At 35.2% G+C, this 19,468-nt stretch overlaps 1 protein-coding gene across 1 annotated transcript in view; it reads right to left on the minus strand.

Moving 5' to 3' along the window:
- BTBD8 (BTB domain containing 8) overlaps window positions 1-19,468 on the minus strand; it is a 38,074-nt gene that overhangs the window by 1,498 nt on the left and 17,108 nt on the right. Inside the window, exons 6-17 of the mRNA XM_055815358.1 lie at window positions 18,136-18,216; window positions 16,895-16,991; window positions 16,167-16,255; window positions 15,847-15,949; window positions 11,973-12,155; window positions 11,013-11,150; window positions 9,855-9,984; window positions 7,224-7,285; window positions 5,599-6,235; window positions 5,173-5,260; window positions 4,458-4,597; window positions 957-3,314 (exon numbers count right to left, since the gene is read on the minus strand). Coding sequence (XP_055671333.1) covers window positions 957-3,314; window positions 4,458-4,597; window positions 5,173-5,260; window positions 5,599-6,235; window positions 7,224-7,285; window positions 9,855-9,984; window positions 11,013-11,150; window positions 11,973-12,155; window positions 15,847-15,949; window positions 16,167-16,255; window positions 16,895-16,991; window positions 18,136-18,216 — 4,106 coding nt within the window. The remainder of the gene's footprint in view (window positions 1-956; window positions 3,315-4,457; window positions 4,598-5,172; window positions 5,261-5,598; window positions 6,236-7,223; window positions 7,286-9,854; window positions 9,985-11,012; window positions 11,151-11,972; window positions 12,156-15,846; window positions 15,950-16,166; window positions 16,256-16,894; window positions 16,992-18,135; window positions 18,217-19,468) is intronic.

The raw sequence follows: 19,468 nt of genomic DNA on the forward strand, positions 1-19,468 counted from the left end.
GTCAGCTTAGAAGATAATTAAAACCAAAATTGTTTATCCACAGGCTTATTTCTACACTGCACATGCAAGGGCAGTTGCAGGCAAGGGCAAGCAAACTTAAAAAAAAAAAGTACAACTTTTAATGTCTTCTTGTTCTGTGGTCTGGCTGAACATAGATCATCATCAGCATTTCATTGCTCTTGAATACACAATAGTTGTAATCAACACTATTGTATATTTTTGATGGGATAAACAGACTGAATTATTGGTATAAAGAAGACAAAACACAAAACTAGACAAGTGTTCATCTGGCTACATAAAACAAATTAGAACTTTTCTGTATATAAGCATTAGTTCTAAGTATAATCTCTCTTATAGGAAATAAGCTTTTACTGGTAAAATTTAGAATTTTAGACATCTCACAAGCTCTAAATCAAAGTTCAGACCTGCTCCCACTGATGTATATGGCAAATATTCAGTTATATTCAGTGGGAGAAGGATTCAGACTTGTGTATAATATATAAATAAATTACAACAATAATGCATATAGCTGTTCAGGTAAACAGTTCAGTGCGCTTTAGTTAAGGTTATTACTGTAGTTATTGCACATCCCATTCACACATACTATATGGTGTCAAGCAGACAAAACAAATACTAAGATTCCATCAAAAGCTGATGCTGTCAATGTTAGATTGGATCAAAAATAACTGAAGTACAGACAACTGCATCCAATCTTTCCTTTAGCATTACATAAAATCTCTTTTCTTGTAGTCAAGTTTCTCATTGAACAGCAGGGTATTGACGGATATTTCAAACAGAAGCATTCTCTACCCAAATGAAATACTTAAAAATATTTAAATTTAATATAGTTTCAGCCAAAATTACTCCAGTTCAGGATTCAATCCCAGACAAATTGCCAAAGCTTTCTCTATTAATTTGTTTTTGAATGACTGAATGTTTCTACTTCTGTACATTACCTGGAAGTAAATCAGTATTAGCGCATTCAGTAGTTGCTGGTTGACTGTCTCTCACTTGATCTTCCTGAGTCAGTATCTGATTCTTACTGACTTCTACAGGTTTTGCAGAGCTGCTCTTTTGAACATCGGAAGTAGTTTCTCTCTGATGAAGATCCAAATGACATGGTCTTTCTTGAGATTTTGCATCATTGTCTAGGTATTTATTGCACTGGTGAAATTCACTAGCCACCTCATTCTTCATATTTACTTTTTGATTTTCTCCTGGACACAGACTAGCTGCTGAATACACTTTCTCTGGGCAATTTTGTCCAGTCACTGAAGCACCTTGATTCTCCTTCCCTGGGATTTCAGTGCTGTGAAGATGTAGGAGAGGACTTTCACTTTTATCAAGTCTGTTGTCTCTATCCTTATGCTGTTTACCATCCAGGAATCCATCTTCAATTTCCAGTGAGTATCTTGAATAAACAGTCTTTCCATGGTGCTCTTGAGAAACATTGTCAAATACTTCTGAAGGAGTAAGAGAATCTACTGAATGCTGACGTGAAGTATGAGTTTCCACTCTATCATCAGATCCCAATTCTTCACATTCATCTACTGAAAGTAGAACAGATCGTTTGAAATTCTTAGTTTTAGAAAATTCCTGACTTGCAGTATCATTTTCTGTTGCGTCTTCAAAAGCCAAATTATCAATTCCTTGGAACTGTTGAGTGGGAACATCTGATGGAGGAAAGTTTTCTACAACATTCTCTGCTTCAGATCTGTCATCTTCTGTTTCATCAGCAGAAGAAGAAACTTGGTCTGCTTCCTGAGTAAACTGTGCATTACCAAAAGCAGAACTTTTGCTTTCTCTAATATTGGTCCTTGCACTTTCCTGATGGGACCAAATTTCAGGTCTTTTTCTTGGTATTTCATCATCACTCGTTGAATTAACACGGAAGAGATCAGAACCCTCTTTTTTCATTTTCACTTCTATTCTTAGGCTGCTGTCATAGATTTTTAATTCCTCAGGTGTACTTGTGTCGCTGCTGCTTCTTCCAAGAAAATCGTGGCATAACATGGTGCTGCATTTAGAAATGCCTCTTTCATTAGATCCTTCATCATCCTGAGAGCCTCCAGCATCATAATCTTCTGATCTTGGTTTTATGTCATCAGAGGATGTGGTCGCACTGCCAGTATCTGATTCAGGACTCTCTTTTGGATCTAGTGCACCAGTACTCCAGTGATCCACAAAGGGAATTTCTGCATTTTCATGGTTTTCTGACATTTCTGTAGGATCTGTAGGCTCTGTGTAACTAGGTGAACATTTTTCTGTTATTTGTTCTGTGGAACATTCTGAAACATCATCTAAATCTGCTGTCCCTGATTGGTATTCAGTCAAGGCTGATGTATCACATAGCTCATCAGCTGTAAGAAATCCCTTCATATGAATCTGAGGAGAGGATGTCTCATCCTCTTTATTGGTTATCATACTGGAAAAGCTTGGTAAAGCATTTCCACTGTAGTTAAGACCTGTTTCAGAGTTTAGTTTATCACTTTGTTCAGTACAAAGTTTTGCTGCTTTTGAATGTTCCACCAGTTCTCCTGACGTAGTAGCCTTTTGATTGGTATCCTTGGAAAAGTCTGAGTATCCATCACTGGAAGACTCTGCATGACAGTGAAATTCAGCTGTATTATCATCATCTTTCTCTCTATCTTCAATCTGTTTAATTCCAGTCTGATCTCCACAGATTTGTCTTGCTTCCGTTTCATTTTGCAGTGAAACATGCAGTTTAGAAATAGTTTCTTCTGTAATTAGAGGAGATGATTCGGACTGTATTTTGTATTCCACATTTTCAGAAGGATCTGGTAATTTCTGTTTATTGGGTTGACAGGATGCCAGAAGTTTATCTTCACTGCTACTTTCCATCACTGATTTTAAAGATTCACTCTGCTCTGCAGAATAGCATTCATTATTGCCACGAAGCTGACCTGCCACAGCATCAGCTGTGTTTTGTTCAAGTTTCTGTCCTGAACTTCTGTGCTCAGAGGTGTGCACATTCTTCTGGACAACAGGAGATTCACTCCTTGAATGTTTTTGGGCAGAGGACTGAGATTTTATTACAGAGTGCCCAGCTGTTTTCGGTTTGGGGTCTTTACTATTCACAATCTCTGCGTGCTTTGACGGAGGCAGAGTTTTAGGTGTTATTTTTGCAGTGGCTTTTGCTACAGGCGTTTGCGACTGCTTAACACTCTTCTTCTTGGCTGAAGGATGTTTTTCTGAGAGTGTTGTCTCAGCCAGATGTTGTAACACATTTTTTTCTTCATTATGTTTTGGAGACATTCCTGATTTCAGTGAATTTGGCGATTCCCCCTGAGGTCCTAACAAACAGTAAAAAACCAGACTATAAAGATTGTATACGCCAGTCAAAGTATAGTCACCAAATTAATGTTAGGGTTTATGTTGAGATACAAGCTACTCAGCTTTTTCAAGGGATTTAAAGCTTGTTAAAGAATCAAGAATTGAGATCTTAAATAGTAGACAAAAATACCATCTTGCATTTACATGCCACCTTTAAAACTAGAGCATTTCATAGACTATATATATAAAGGAATTCAACCTGTAACTGAAGCAGTCATCACTGCAGTAGAAAGCAGCAGCTGTCTCATAGTGCATAGAAACACTGAACAGTAGAAACACTGCACAGCAACTTAGCAAAGGAAGTGATGAGTACTATATTCAATTTATATTGTGGAGGAAATGAAAGTAGGCAGAAAATAATTACATTAGTTATAATGTGATTAGAGTACCAGAATTAATGTCCCTGCTCAGTCAGAAAATATTGCAAGATCTTTAATGACCACAAATTGACAGGACCTGTGTTTTCTGTATAATAATGCATTTAAGATAATGTAACTTAAATATTCTACACTCTCCCCCCAGTAAGTGCTAAGTCCAAATGGGATTTAAAAGAGTTCCATCCTTAACACCTTGTATATTTATAAAGCAGGGTTTCCCCCCTGTGGTCTACAATGTCATTTCCCACACTTGATACAAATAGCTGTTGATATCAAGTATTTTGTTTGTGGGGTGGGCCAGTATCTGGAGTGCTGCTGCTAGAGGGGGGGGATCACCAAAACAGGGAAGCATGGAATAACAGTTCATGAAGGAGTCTGTAGTCAAGATCTTTGATGCATATTATAAGTGTTTGACCTACAGAATTTCTGTTGAACTCAGTCATGGTTCCAAATGCAGAAGTGCACAGGATCAGTAAATAAAAGACTGCAAAGCAGATTAGACAAGCAGAAGAAAATGCCAATTGGCAATGAAGACCATCTTTTAAATATTTTGAAGATGACACAAATTCATTTGCATTTTACAGTTTAGGATTATCACCAAAGGGGAAACATGGAAAATAAACAGAATTGTTCATAAGATTTTGCCAAATGCTTGTGCTAAACTAAAAAAAAGACAAAGCTTTGCATAATAATGGCAAACTGTTTCATTGCCTTATGAAACTTTACCTTGGTTCTTGGGAGAATTGGTAGGTGTGTTTTGAGCCTTTTGCTGTGCTGCAGAATTGCTACTCACATTCCCTTTTTTCTTTAGAACAGCTTGTACATTTTGTTCATTACACCCTTTTCCAGTTGATTTTTTTGTCAGACTGCAAAGAAATTATATCCATTACTTCCAAGCTTAAGATCTAGCAATGTTTAATTACACAAGCAATATATCTTTTAATATGCATGCATATATAAACATAGAAAATGCAACCTAAAAGGTATACTTTTTGAAAATAAAACCTGTATGTGTATATTTTTTTTTTATATATATATATACCCACACACATAAAAAAATGACCCATTTCACAATGCTTCAGCTGTCTTCCTGTCCGGTTCAGTCTAAGCTATCCCAGAAACGGTAAGTTTACAACACCTTGTGTAGTCATTAGCTGTTCCAGTATGCAGAATTCTGAATGACCTATAACAATTTTAAAATCATTAGCATGAAACAACCCAACACAAAAGCAAACCAATTTTATCTTACAGCTATGTTTCCAATAGCTAACTCAAATTGTTTTGCTAATAACGTGCGATAGACAACCATTCCCAGATTATAAAGAACACATTGACTTAACAGTATGCTTAACAGTTCACTTTTTTCACATACACACACATGTGCATGCACACACACACATATGTATGTATATGTAAAACAGCATGCTGATTTCTAACATACCCGCTTGTTGTGACATTGGCCTCAGGCTCAGTCTTTTTTTTTTTGGTGGTGACTCCATTTGATGTCTTCACAGATGACTTTGTTTTCACTATTGTAAAGTAAATTCGAAGTTAATTATAGGGGAAAACATGTAAGTACTGAAAAAAATTCTAATATGTAAAGATCAGCTATTGAAAACAGCATAGATACTAAACTTGCAAAACTTTTACCATTTTATATTGCTATCAGTTGATCATAAAGTCAGTTAATAGAGGAAAAAGATTAATATTCTTATCTCAAGTTAATATTCATGTACAGGGGAAGAAGGTGACTTATCAATCTATAGTAGATTTTTTTAAAGCTTCCCTGGCTGGTTGTTAGTGTGTGACCAGCCTGGGACAAATCAGAAGGGGACTTTTAAGGGAAAAAAAAATAATAAATAATTACCAGTTTGTTTTTTCCCTTCCTCTACCAGTTTATCCTCTTTAGGTCCCTCTGACTGTTCACTGGTAGTCTGGATATCTATGTTTGAGTTTGCTGACTTGCTGGAAGTTGCTGCCACAGTCACTAAGGACGGAGATTCCTTCCCTGTGGTTTTTTTCAGTGGTTTTGTTTTGATCTGTGTGCTTGAGGTTACTGTCAGCACTTTAGGTCTGGCACCTGCAATTTTTCCTTCATGGTTCTTTAGTCCTTTGCCACTTCCTGAATTTTTTTGTCCACTTGCAGATGATGTCTTTTCTATATCTTGCTTGGTAAGCATGCTTTCAGCCTTCACATTTCCATTATTTTCTATTTTTGTCTTTATAACAGCTCTAGCCTTTGGTGAAGCAGCCTTTTCCCCAGGTTTTGAATCCTTAGTAATCTTGGAAACTATTTTTTTGCCATCTTTTCCCTTTGCATCCTCATGCTTTGAAGCCTTATTAACAGTGTTTCTATTGGTGCTGGATGTATGTCCAGATGCTCCTAATCCATCAGATTTCATTTTATCCTGATTAGTGGAAGAATCTCCCCAGCTATCTTTCTTGCTGTGTTCTGTCCAGGAAGTATTCCTTATATTGGCAGATTCAGTAAGAGATTTGTTTAGCTAGAAAAAAAAGCATAAAGGGAAAAAAAAAAAGAGACATATAACACCAAACTATCCATAATCTTTCATTTCTGAAACACAATTACTTTTTTAGTACCACATGAATCTAAAGCAGCAAGATTCATTATATAAATAATTTTTTAAAGATTATATTTTAGCTCAGATTGCTGGCTTTCAAAGATACAGAATGCCTAGTGAACCTCCTGTGAAATACTGCTCTATATAGAGAAAATAGAAATATCTAAGTAGAGTTTCACTTTTACTTTGGACAAATTACTCTAATATTTATTTATATTATTAGTGTCTGCTGAAGTAAGATAACTGAGTTATATGTGCGTATTTTCCAATGAGGAATAAAGACTATGAATTATTACAAACATAACTCCCACAATTAATTTATAATATGTATGATCTTTTTAACAATTACCAACAGTGTATCCACAGATACGTGGCAATATTTATTCTTTCTCTCAAGTAAAGATATATACTGAAACGTAAGAATTAAGTGCATGAAAGGGAAGCATTGTGATACCAAGTGTCATTACAATATGTCCAAGATTGTCAAATCACATGAAACCCATACTGGTTTTCTACTAAGTCGTAATGTAGTTTTGAGTGTGAATCTCAAAGTGTTGAGGGCACTAAAAAATATTTTATTCAGGGCAGTGGGTGTAACAGACCCATTGCCATAGTGGCTTGTGATAATAGCAGAGATTCATTAGCTCAGTGGCAAACCATTTACTCTGGGAAACATCAGTTTCATTATGTAGCAACAAGGGAATGTGAGATACTGAAAACAAATTCCTGTCTTTTATTTGAGCTTATCTGTTTGAAAATGTAGCAGAGCATGGGCTGAGTCCTAATAAGTTTCCAGTAATGGACATAACAGTTCACAACAGCAAATTAATATTTAATTTAAAACACATGATGAAAATAGTTTTGTTTGCGTGCTTCTGAGTATTTTTAATGTTTGGATCTAAAAGTTTACCTGAGAACTGCTGAATACAGGTTTTTTGCCAAGCCTTCGGTCATCACCTTTGTCAAATGCAGCTGTAAAAGGAACAAGCAGTTTATTTACTATTTAGCAGGAAAGGCGGCAGACAGAAAACAATCCAGCCTACTCAATTAACATAGTCTGAAATCAGAAAGCAGTTATTTGTGTCCTGTAATTATTCTAGGAAGGCTAATTTTGGTGACATGGCAAATGTTAAGTGGAAATGCATGGTTTTATGTTCAGAACAAAAAATGTGGTGTCTGTGATGAGGTCACATGGCCATAAGCAAGTTGTTTAACTCTTCTGTTTCCCTATTTCCACAGTAAGACACACTTCTGTTTATCCAGGCTTAGCTCACTTCAAGCTTGCAGTGCACTGAGACCTTTGAAAGTGTACACTATTTAAAGAAAAAAAAAAAAAAAAAGACCTTCAAATTTAGAGTACTAATGACTTTTAAGTGATGTACTGTAATTTATAGCATATTTACTTATACTATTTAAATAAGAAATTAATTAAATTATGTTAGTTTTCAGAAGTGGTAAAGCCAAAATATCTAAATGTACACAGTAAGATCATAGCGCCTCGTTAGATAGCATGCAGTGTAATGTCATGAGAGTTATCCCTGTGATTGTCATGTGGAATTGTCAGGCATGTGAATGCCTTTTTTTTTTTTTTTTTGCTTGTCTACTCTGGGAGGGAAGCTTTTTTCAATAAAGCCTTTAAATCAATTGCGCTTGTAGAATACAAAAAGGATATTTATAGACACTGTACAGGCCCAGAATCAATAAGGTTTCGTTTTTGTTTGTATTAATATTTCAGCTGAAAAAAGGTTTTACAAAAAATGTATTAAAATTTTTTAAGCATTTAGTGCCTTATGTTCTGACATAGTATTTTTACACAGACACTTTTTTTGTATGTATAACACAAACAAAAATTCTGCTGGATTCTTATTGAAAATACAAAAAATAATTTTATATAGGTCTGTAAAAATCACACAAAAGGTATACTGAAAATGGCACCCCAGGGATCTAATCCTTTTTCTAGCAATGACTCTGCACATTAATACATACCAATATATTAAGACAAAATCCATATAAACTTGTGCCTAAGAAAACACAAGACATGTTGTGAATGAAAAAACCCATAATATCATCTGTCTTCTTTTGGCATTTTTCCTCTATTATAGCATTCTAATTCTATATAGGTTAAATCTCTAGAAGATAAAGCACCACCAGAAATCTTTAAGATGATAGTTGATTTAAGTTATCCTAGATATATTTCACTGGAAGATTAACATTTGTCTACCAGTGTTGTGTGATTGCTTTGCCTGCAATTAAAAACAGATAACCTATACAAACATTTCAGCCTGTCTATTTATATATAAATTATATGATAGCTCTGATTATAATTTAATCTAAAAGAAAACAAAACAGTTTCTGGCAAGATGGAGTTTGGACAACGAAGGCACACCTTAGTCTTAAATATTTTTTTGTATTGAAAGCACTTAGTGCGAAGCAGCCTAAACATTATTTACAATAAGGACACGATCCTCCTAAAAATAAACCACCCCAAAACAAAAAACCCCACCCTTGTTTCTAAAGCCAGCTGCTCAGCTTCTGAAGGATTTTATAATCCAGAAAGAAATCAGAAACCTATTTTATACAGTAGCAGTGAGATGCTGATTACATCCCTAAATCATGCTTAAAGACTGTCACTGCATCTTTCTCTCAGCATGTAATTTAGAATAAAATTTTCATCTGCTTGTAGATGTAAACAATTTTGTAACTATTGTATTTAGCTATTAATGTCTTTAACAGAAAGGACACCAAAATGTTTATTCCTTCTTTGATTGAAAAGTGATTTGATTTTAGAGAAGTCTTCAACTCATTCTTTTCTTTTATAACACTGTACTGTCAAACCTAATATTCAACCATAACCTGAACTCCATCGTCAGTTCCACAGCCTCAGAATACTTGTGTATTTCAAAACAAAGAAACATTCAGAACAAAACCTCTCTTTTTGTTGGAAGTGCTGCCTGTTAAAATTTTGAGAGATCACTATGCAGCTCCTTAGGGGCTCTCTGCAGTAGCATACACAATATCACAATCCCAGTCAACTGTGAAGTCAAGCTATCTGCATTTACTCACAGTGCATGAGAGAAGCAATATGCAAAAGACAAGCAATATTCATACATTATGGAGAAAACAACAAAGGACAGAAAACGAATTTGTAGAACGGATAATCTGCTTTGTGCAAATTTAATTCATCCACAGTGCTTATCTCCTTAAAAATGAGACAGATAAGGTTTTTAATCCTACTGCAGTATTTTCAATGATTTAGAGTAGCTGTAAACAAGAACAGAATCAATCTACATGGTTTTGGTCCCTATTCTATCCATGCCTAAAAAGAAAAGCAGGGGAGGTTTTACACAGAAAATGACTTACAGATTTCCATGTTTGAAACTAGCTATGCATGCTATCATGCTTCTATTCTAAAACACCACTTCAAAAACCTACAGCATCACAAATTTTGCTTTAGTTTCTATCTGGATCCACAATACGACTTATGTTTTATCTACTAAACAGATTGCTAAAAAATTCTAATGCCATTTGACGCCAGACATACCTGCTTGTATTTTTTGTTGATGGTCTGGCCTCATCAGCTTCCAGCCTTCTGTGTGACGAACAGCATAAAAAGACTGAACCAGGAAGACCCAGAGCTTATCACGCAGAGCCTGGATCTTGCACGTAAAACCCTGTGTTCAAGTAACAAATCAGCAGCTGGTGAGGGGCATATTGTCATAGCAACCAGTCATTATTCCTTTCAGAATCTACTTACTCCCTAAGCTAGATCAATGATGTCATCACTTATATTTTATAATGGTCTGGTAGATAGAGATGGTGTTTTTTAAGGATTATTGCCCACCACAGTAATTTTTACAATACTTTTAAGCCAAGGCATACTACAGCACTAGAAAACACCACATTGATTCCCCCCTCCCCCCCCCCTTTTTTTTTTAAATGAACCCCATAATAGCTCTTTACTGTCAGTTGTGTCACAACAAGGTCAAATACTCTAGGGAAAAATAATATATCTGATTAAATTTTCATTGCTTTACCAAGGAGATCTACAATAGCACCAGATTGCAGTAATTCATTTTGCATTTATTTTTTATTCTTTGTCATACTATTTATGAATTATACCCAGCATTACAGTCAATAACAGCTTAAATATAATTATTCAGATTGTGCTGATATACATAGCATGTTACACACATGGAGACTGATGCCTTCCCCCGATCCAAAAAGCTAGATCCAGAGGCAGCCCTTGCTTCAGAGGACAGTCTTAAATAAAAGCAAATGTAGCTGTGACTTTTACAAAAAGAGGGGCAAAGATACATAGAAAGAGAACAAGCTCTCCTCTCCTGTAAGTTTAAGGTAATGCAACATTTTGGTAAGTTTTTCTCATCACAAATTTAAAGCAATAGTAAAGATCAGCAGAGCGGTGGTGCCTGTGGGACTTACCAGTAATATACAATAACTTTTCTATTGCCATAGATAGGGTTTCTCTTTATAAAGGAAAAATGTGTTAATATCCAGTAAACAAATGCCAACATTTTCTGCACTTCCAACAGGACCTTGGATTTATGCAGATGCTTTGCTGTGTGACCCCCGTTGCTGAACTGAGCCACATGAGCTCAAACTGTATCATCTGATTTGAACCATTACATGAAACAATACCAGAACAGTTTTTCCTGTAAACACTGCACATTGAAAAACCTACCATCTCCTTCACATTTGTGGAGTCCAACAATGTATCCACAGCTACAAGAAGAAAGCAGCTATTTTCATTATTAATACTTTTTTCAATTGCATTAAAAATTAGTTCTAGAAGGTCAGGTTTGCTGCTCATTGCTTGTGCCTGAGAAAACAACAAAAGGCAGCTGTTTAAAACAAAAGAATGTACTTCATATGCAAAAGCATTATTAAGCAGAGAGGATCTGCTAACACGCTGTGCAGGAGGTATTCCAAAACTGAGCATCTTCCTTTGTATCCATTCCGTAACCCCACCCCTCTCCAGGTCTCTAGCAAATCATCCTGAGGCCTCTCGCTAACCCATAGGAACAAGCACACTGTGATGAATTTGCAGCCACATTTAACTCCAGATTCAAAGACAAAACGTTTTAACATCTCCCTATTATTTTTTTTAATCCTCTATACATATTAAAAAAAAATCTTTCATGGGAGAAATGAACCAGCTAGATGACTAAGTATGTTCTCCCAGCATGTGCAGCACTGGCACATTCTTGCCACTTGCAACAAAAATCAGTGTAAGTTTCAGTATACTGCTAATACTCATAATCATTCTTGTAAGTAGATGCTGTTTGTTCTAGGGGTCCGAAAGCTTTTTCAAAGTTGATGTATATATTTATTTATCTCTTTCCAACACAGAAGCTGTCCCAGTAAATTAACTGGAACTTTTGCTTAACTGAGGCACATAACCTGACCGCAATATCAACCCTGTGTATCAGAATATTAATGCACTTTAAAACAACACTGAAAAAAAACCCCCATACCACCACCAGAAGCACCTTAGCACTGCCTAATGTTGTTTTTTTAATTATTTTCCCTAGAATTGCACTTTAAAGCAAAAGTTGAAACTATTTTGATTAGCCTGAACTATCCAAACTGTGATATAATTCAATTCATCTGGAAGCATACAATATCTGGAGAGCACTTTTACCTGCAATAAAATAGAGAAGCCTTCACTTTGTACTATGTGTAGGAAGTTTGCCACAATAAATGTTACACATTCTTCTTGTAGCCTAGATGCCAAGGCCACAGCTGTCTCTGTCCATTTCACTTGGGGAAGACTATTGATCAGCCGGTCACTCTCCATCAAAATGAAGGCAGCATTCTTGTGGTTCTTAAAATAAAGCCAGAAATTAGCCTGTTGCCAAGTAATCACCTAAAGAATTGTTGCTTGTAAAATACCTTCTGTTTGGTTACTGAGCACTTATGTAAGGATCCAATCATTTACTTATTTCTCTTCTTTAAGTAAAATTGGATTTTCATAATTTTGAACATTATATCTACCTTTGAAACTAAAGCAGAAAGAAAAAACCTACTGCTTCTGTTTTGCCTGCTGAAGTTAGGCAATAAATTTTTCTGTAGCATTTTTTCAACTGTGTATCATTACACACTGCAGTCCTGAACAAAATAAGGCAAATGTTAACTGGAGAAACTGAATAGAGAAAAACCTCTTAGGTACTGAAAGATGTAATAAATTCTCAAATAAAATGGGTAAGCGAAAGCTTTAGGCGAGTGTGGATGGCCTAGCACTTGGGATACATAAATTTCCAAGCATTTTCATAGTTATGAAACCTTTTGCTTTATTTAAAGGAGTCAGACATCAAATACTTGTCTTCCCAGATGGAGTTTTAACTGAACTTACTCTTTGTTGCCTAACATTTCTCAAGAAATGTATTCTGCTTATAGTTACATTTAAAACAAGCAAATAGATTTGCTAATATTTATTTCCCTGTTCTGTGCCTTTGGTTCTTTTGTGGATTGCGTCACCATGGTACCTGAGGGCAACTTCTACTGGCTAACATATCACTTAAAGAGAACCTGCAATTTATTGTTATCCATATTAGAATGGATTGAAAGCTCTACTCAACATGACCTAGCAGGTCACTGATAAATTATGCAGTAAGATCAGTAACAATGGAGAAAACAACAATTCAGATAAATATTTGACACAAAAACCCCTACTGTAAATTCAAGTTATAATAATGTTTGTTCCATGCAAAGAAGAAAGCAGGAAGGGTTTTCAACATGAATATTATAGATAAAACATAAAATCTGGCCAGCCATTGTTCAACTACATTTTTTTTATTTCACTCATCTGTGGGCAAACCCAGTTTGCCTCTATGCATATAAGGTAAATTAAGGATAAAGTATATGTTTATGGTTTGAACTTGCTTCCACTGGACTCAATTACAAGCTTTTTGAATTGTCCAGAATTCAGCCCTTGCTCACAAGGCAATAAGCCTTGACTTCCATTAGATACTTCCAGTGAAATACAAAATGCCTTCATTGACTTCTAATTACATCTGCACTCTGTAGGAGTGGCTCTACCTGAATTTTACTTCTCTTTTGTATTTTTTTCCTAACCATTCTAAAATAGAATCCACTTATCTAAAAAACCCAATAATTTTCTTGCATGTAGTTGAGACACCAGGGATGAATACCTGAACAGTGTTTTAAACTGCACTCCCATTTTAATGTTTCTGTGTTCATCATTGTGGCTTCCAAGAGATTTACCAATCAGCAATTTCCTTTTCTTTACACCTTTTCTTCCTCTGAAGGGCTGCCCCACATTAACTAGGTTTTATATTTCCAAGACTGGTAAATGAAAGGATCGGTAGAATCATACTGTTTAACTGGGTGTAACTGGCTATAATAGCAGCAAAGAGGATCGTAAAACATACAGTAGCCCCTGCAAAATTACTGTTGGACCTTTTCTTTCTTCCTCAGGCAGCCTTCAGCATTTTTGCAGATGGTGAAAAACCCCACTGGGAATTCCACAAGTTTTTGGACTAGGAGTCTTAAGAGTTCAGGGTTAAATGATCACTCACCAGAACTGTTCTGTGGGCAGAAGAGGCTTATGCTTTATTTTTTCATTTTGCAATTCTAAAATCTTTCCAGCCTCCAGTCCATAAAATACTGGTGAATTTTGCAAAGACACACCAACACAAATTTGAAATCCATAAAATGGGAACCAAAACACACTTTAGTCCAGACTGCAAAAATCTACCAGAGAAGCTGGGTACATAGCTGGACCAGTACCAAGTACCCACAGTGCCACTATGGTTCTGCAAATGCTGGTAGCTTAAAGGTAGCTCATGTATTTCAACACAAACTCTAAGCACAGCATCTTCATATGTCATAGACACAGAGGGGAAGGCAGGCCTGAAGTGGCTTAGGTTCACCTTTAAACTGGCCTGATAATGTTGCACAAGGGAGCCTGCATAGCCTAGAGCTGTGTCTACATATACTCTTGGCTACAGTACTCACCTCAGCTAAGTTTGGAGATAGGGGGTGGTGTTAACTATGAACATCTGTAGATCAAAATGAACTGATCTATAATCCTGAAAACATTACTTAAAACTTCTCAAATATTTATACAACATATGACATACAAAGCTATGTATATATTCTAGGAACAGCTGAGTATACTGATCTAATGTAATAGCAGAATACCTAGTATGTTAAGAGCTATAGCTACTATCTTTATTCTGTTAGAAATTATGCATTGTGGCAGAAGGACTGTTCAGGTTTCATAACTGTGGATACTCTGAAACTTCTCTTGGTATAGGTATAGCCACATAGCTCTGAAACCTTGTTTTTCAAACTTTCACCTGAATATGCAGTAGCAACTCCCACGCACAGCTGACCTGCTGGCCTCAGCACTGGATGGGATAAGTACTCCATCAAAGAAGTGCTGAGAATAACCAGCCCCAAGAAGCCTTCACAGCCCTTTCAGTGAGGGACAATTCTTGGCCAGAACCATTTCAGAGTGCTTCTCTTGAACTAGGGGTATGTTTGGCAGTATGGGTAGCTGTATCTGAGCTGCTTAGCTTGGATAACAAGTAACAGAGACATGGGGACAAGGACTTCAGCATGAGATATACAAGATGTTACATGCTTAGTCTGGTGTGTGCCAGAACCAAAATCATCCTGTGAATGTTACCTGAGCTAGTTATAGTAAATTTTGTGTATGCCAGTCTACATTACAGCCATACATGTACAGTCCTGCTTAGCAGCAGCTATGCAGGTTTACCTTTAGTTCCTGTGCATATTCCTTATATCTCTGTTACAATTCAGTGCATTTACAGGCTAATTAATGGATCAAATTCCTGTTAACAGGTCTAGTTCAATTCAGTTACCTTAAGGCAACTCTGAGTGTAGTTTAACACAAAAACACAGTTAGAAAGTACTTAAGTTTAGGTAGATCTAAATTGGAAGAATGTAAGTATGTGCCACAAAAAATGAATGCTGAGCTTTGAGGGAACCAATTCCATAGTGTTACTGGGGAAGCAGAAGATATGTATACTATACTGTTACTTTATTTTTGAAAAGTCAGCTTGTCTGTAAACAAATGGCTTGTGATCACTGATATCCAGTTATCACCTGAAGACTGATAAAGTAGCGCATTTTTTACGAATTAGAATATAGTCAAAAAGGAAAAGGCAATCACCAATGACATATGCCACCACCTAACATCAAAATCGATACAGCAATTCCCTGTTCTTCACTACCCAATACATAATGCTGTGCTATGATGTCATGGCTGTGTTTCATAAACTTATTTTGCATTATTACTGGACTTAGATGTGATTGTCACTAGACTGTGTGCCATAAAGCATAGCAACGACATCTGCACATCAAAATCTGGTTTTAAATTGTTATTTTAATGGGAACTTTTACATAGTAGAACTGTACTACAGATTTAAAATACTATATTTGTTATTTCTTAAATTACATTGTAGAGCTAAATAAGGAAAAATTTACATTGCTCTGTTTTTATATAAACCACACTATACACTACTTACCAAAGAGTTAATCAACATAAGAAGACAGTTGTTCTGAAGTTCAGTAGGTAAATTGGCAAAGCTTCTCTCTGACAAACATTTTGCGAAATGTTTTCCTACCCATCTGTTGAAAAGAGAGCCTTTCTTAGGTAAGGAAGATGAAATCTGTTCTATCTTCACTTGTTAGCAAAAGTGAAACCTCTAAAGTATTGCAAAGAAAAAAAATGTTTAAAATGAGTATTTTTTATGCCAAAATAAACTCAATCCTGCAAAATAAAATAATTTCAACAGAAAGCAAAGAAATGAAAACCATAAATGATAATTTATTTTATTTTACTTACTTCATGCAAGCAGCATATAGCTTTTCCACTCCCAATGAATGAGCAATAGCCATGCATTCTAGTACAGGTTGCTGTTTCCCAGGAACAGGCTGGAGTTGTTAGCAAATTATCACAATTATTGTACATTCTTACTTACAGAAACTGTACAGAAGTACAAATATTCAGTTCAAACAGAAGTACTGTTAGCTACTACGGTATTTAAGTTTGTTTGCCTTTATGCAGAATAGGGAAGTCAACTGCTTCCACATGTGTCAATAAGGTCATGTTCAGCTAGTGAGCCTAATGCATGAAAATTCTCAACTCTAAGCAGCTGTTTGTTTTTAAACTAATTTTATTTGAACAGAAATATTTTCTAAATATATGCCCATGAAATATGATATGCCAATATATGGTATTTCTGTATTCCTATTAAGAACAATTATATATACAATGGAACATATTAAATTATACTCCATGTAATTTAATATATTGAATTAATCATGTGGCATACTGCTTTTCATCAGTTGTAGTTTACAAGTTTCTATAAATAGGTGGATGATACCACAGGCCTTACTCCCATCATCAATCCTAGTGCATTGAGAAGATTTACACATAAGAATAGGGCCCATTGACTTAAGGTAACATCTTGATCACACAGTTAATTATCTTGCAAATATGATGTGTAAGTAATAGAATCAAAATTCTTCTTAGGCTTCACAGCTCACAAGGTAGCATGAGTACAGACATACCTTTTGGAAAAAATTGCAGTAATCTCTTTTCAAAACGTAGATAGCTACTTCTTTCAGCCCATCTAGCCCGTACATATCGGCAATGCCTAATATGCGACTAAAGAGAAAGCAGTAGCAAGAGGAATAAAAAATCATTTTGATATATGCATTTTGCTTACAAGAAAATTTGCATGCTAATTTCACGTCTTTGTTCAGTCAGAATTTACTGTAGAGATTGATAATCAAGTGTGAAAATTGCCAAAGAACTATCTTTGGACAGAAACATGTATTGACCTAATAATAATCTCCCAACCACCGAGTTCAGACTATGTAAGAGTAAGCCTCAGCCACGGGCTGAGAAACTGTTTAAAAAGACTCAGTTTCTCTATTTTAAGAGTAGCAAATGAAAAAGATATTTGTGCCAGTAGACTTCTTGCCATTTTTAAGTTTTTTTCCAACGATTACCTAAAATGTTACTGATGAAATCATATCTGAGAATTATGTCCCTTCCAAATATGCAAAAGCACAGTGAGCAAACTACTAATTATTTTATAGAATAATAAATAACATTGTTTTATTTTCTGTATTGATTAGTTACCTAAATCTTGACATTGGGGCATATTGTAAACAATTCTGTATTTTTATTTTAGATAGATAAGCTTTGAACAACAATTTCTAACATTAAGAAATCATAGTATTTTAATGTTTAGTGGCAGACTTCAACAGCTAATATAAATGGTTTCAGGGAAAAATTCACACTCTTCAGAGCTTACTTCAGTAATACAGGATTATGTATAAAACTCTGATTAAACGCTATCCCAGAAGCAAATGCCAATATTTACATTGGTTACTATATATCATTTTTTATGGATCTAGGACTAACTACTTAGCCTTTGTGTCAAAATGATTCTTTAAACATAAATTCCAAATATTAACTGTTACATGTTATCAGACATTGTGTATGTTATTCTGAAAACTAAAAGGAAGGTACAGGCAAATCGGGAATTATTTTGGTTTCACTCTCCTTGTGTAGTATTCCAAAGATGGCTGCCACATCTTTTCCAGTAGCTGTCAAATAAACAAGATTTCTTCAACAGCTTTAATTTTGGAATTTCCTAAAGTATGTTTAGGTGTGATGATCATGATATTTGACATCTTTGTCTTATATATACTACACGAAAAATTTTCCTTTTGACTTTTAACTGAGAAAATACAGAACAAGCACAAACTACAATTAAAACATAATAGAATTTGGCATATACCCAACATCAACTTTGTCTGGGAAGTCCAGAATACCTCCATATATAAAATGCAAGATGATACTCATTTCTACCTGGCTTATGCTGCAAAAAAAAAAAGAGAAAATATAAATAAAGACATGTCCAGAATAAAACACACATTTCTTAGCCAAAGTAAGCTGGTCAAAAGGCTGATACATCATTCAGCTGTTCTGTAAATGGAAGGTAAATGATCTGATAAAGTTAAAGCTATTTCCAAGACTACTGCAATGTAGAAGTATCTAAATGGACTATATATCGGGTGAATTATGCTACTCAATAGTCTTGCTGAAACTTTGTAATACTTTAAATCTCTGAAAAGAAGTCATAAGCAACGTAATATTAGTATCTATGTTGTTTACACTGGTAATATGCATAAAGCATTTTTTTATCATCTCCAAGCTCTTTACTAGTAATAATTTTTACGCAACTATGTATTTAAAAATTGTTTTATAAAATTATTTTTAATTCTTGATTTTGTGATGTATTTAAGCTTTTCCCACAATAAAAATACATTTAATAGTTTTATTGCAATGCTAAGGAGGAATGTTGCATCTCAAAATATTTAGAAAATGTCTTTATGCCTAGATTCAGATTAAGAAATATAGAACTGCACACACAGAGTAGTGTTTGCATCCTTGTATCGTCCCAGCACCATAATGCAGAAAGGCACAGAACATCTATTTTAATCCTCTATTTTAAAAGACACATCTCCTGAACAATACATTATATCTTACTTATGTACGTACATCTTGATGTGCAATCTTCAGAACGCACAAGTGCTGTGTACATTAGTATGAATGGAATACAGTCATGCAGATTGAGCTAAGATCCTTTAAAATGTTAGACATGTTTAAGCAACAGGCATTGATGACTAAAAACAAAAGGAAAAATCCCCAACGTTGCAATGTGCTAAGAAGCAAAACCAGCACAGTTGTCTCTCTGTATATTAGTACACAAGAGCCATGAAATCAGCAAGTAGGAGTTTCCCCACAGCCTTGACAGCTGTTATCTTCTGCAGAATTTTCATTATTTCAGAGTAAGTCACATGTACTTGATTTATAAGTGTTTAAAAAAGACAGCATGGAAGTCTGTACCAAGAAGAAAACTGAACTAGAAAAAGTAAAATTATGGATATGATTCTTAATAAGAGAAATTATGTGATATTGGCATGAGAATATACTCATATAAAGATTAAGTACTTCTCAGGAGAAAGCCTCTACTGAAAAACAAGGGTGAAAATTTCTTAGCCATGTAGAAATCAATTACAGGGACAGAAGTGTAAATACTGGAGTAACTGTTGACAACCAGCCTCTAA

This window comes from Falco peregrinus, chromosome 10 (assembly GCF_023634155.1).
Source record: "Falco peregrinus isolate bFalPer1 chromosome 10, bFalPer1.pri, whole genome shotgun sequence".
NCBI lineage: Eukaryota > Metazoa > Chordata > Aves > Falconiformes > Falconidae > Falco > Falco peregrinus.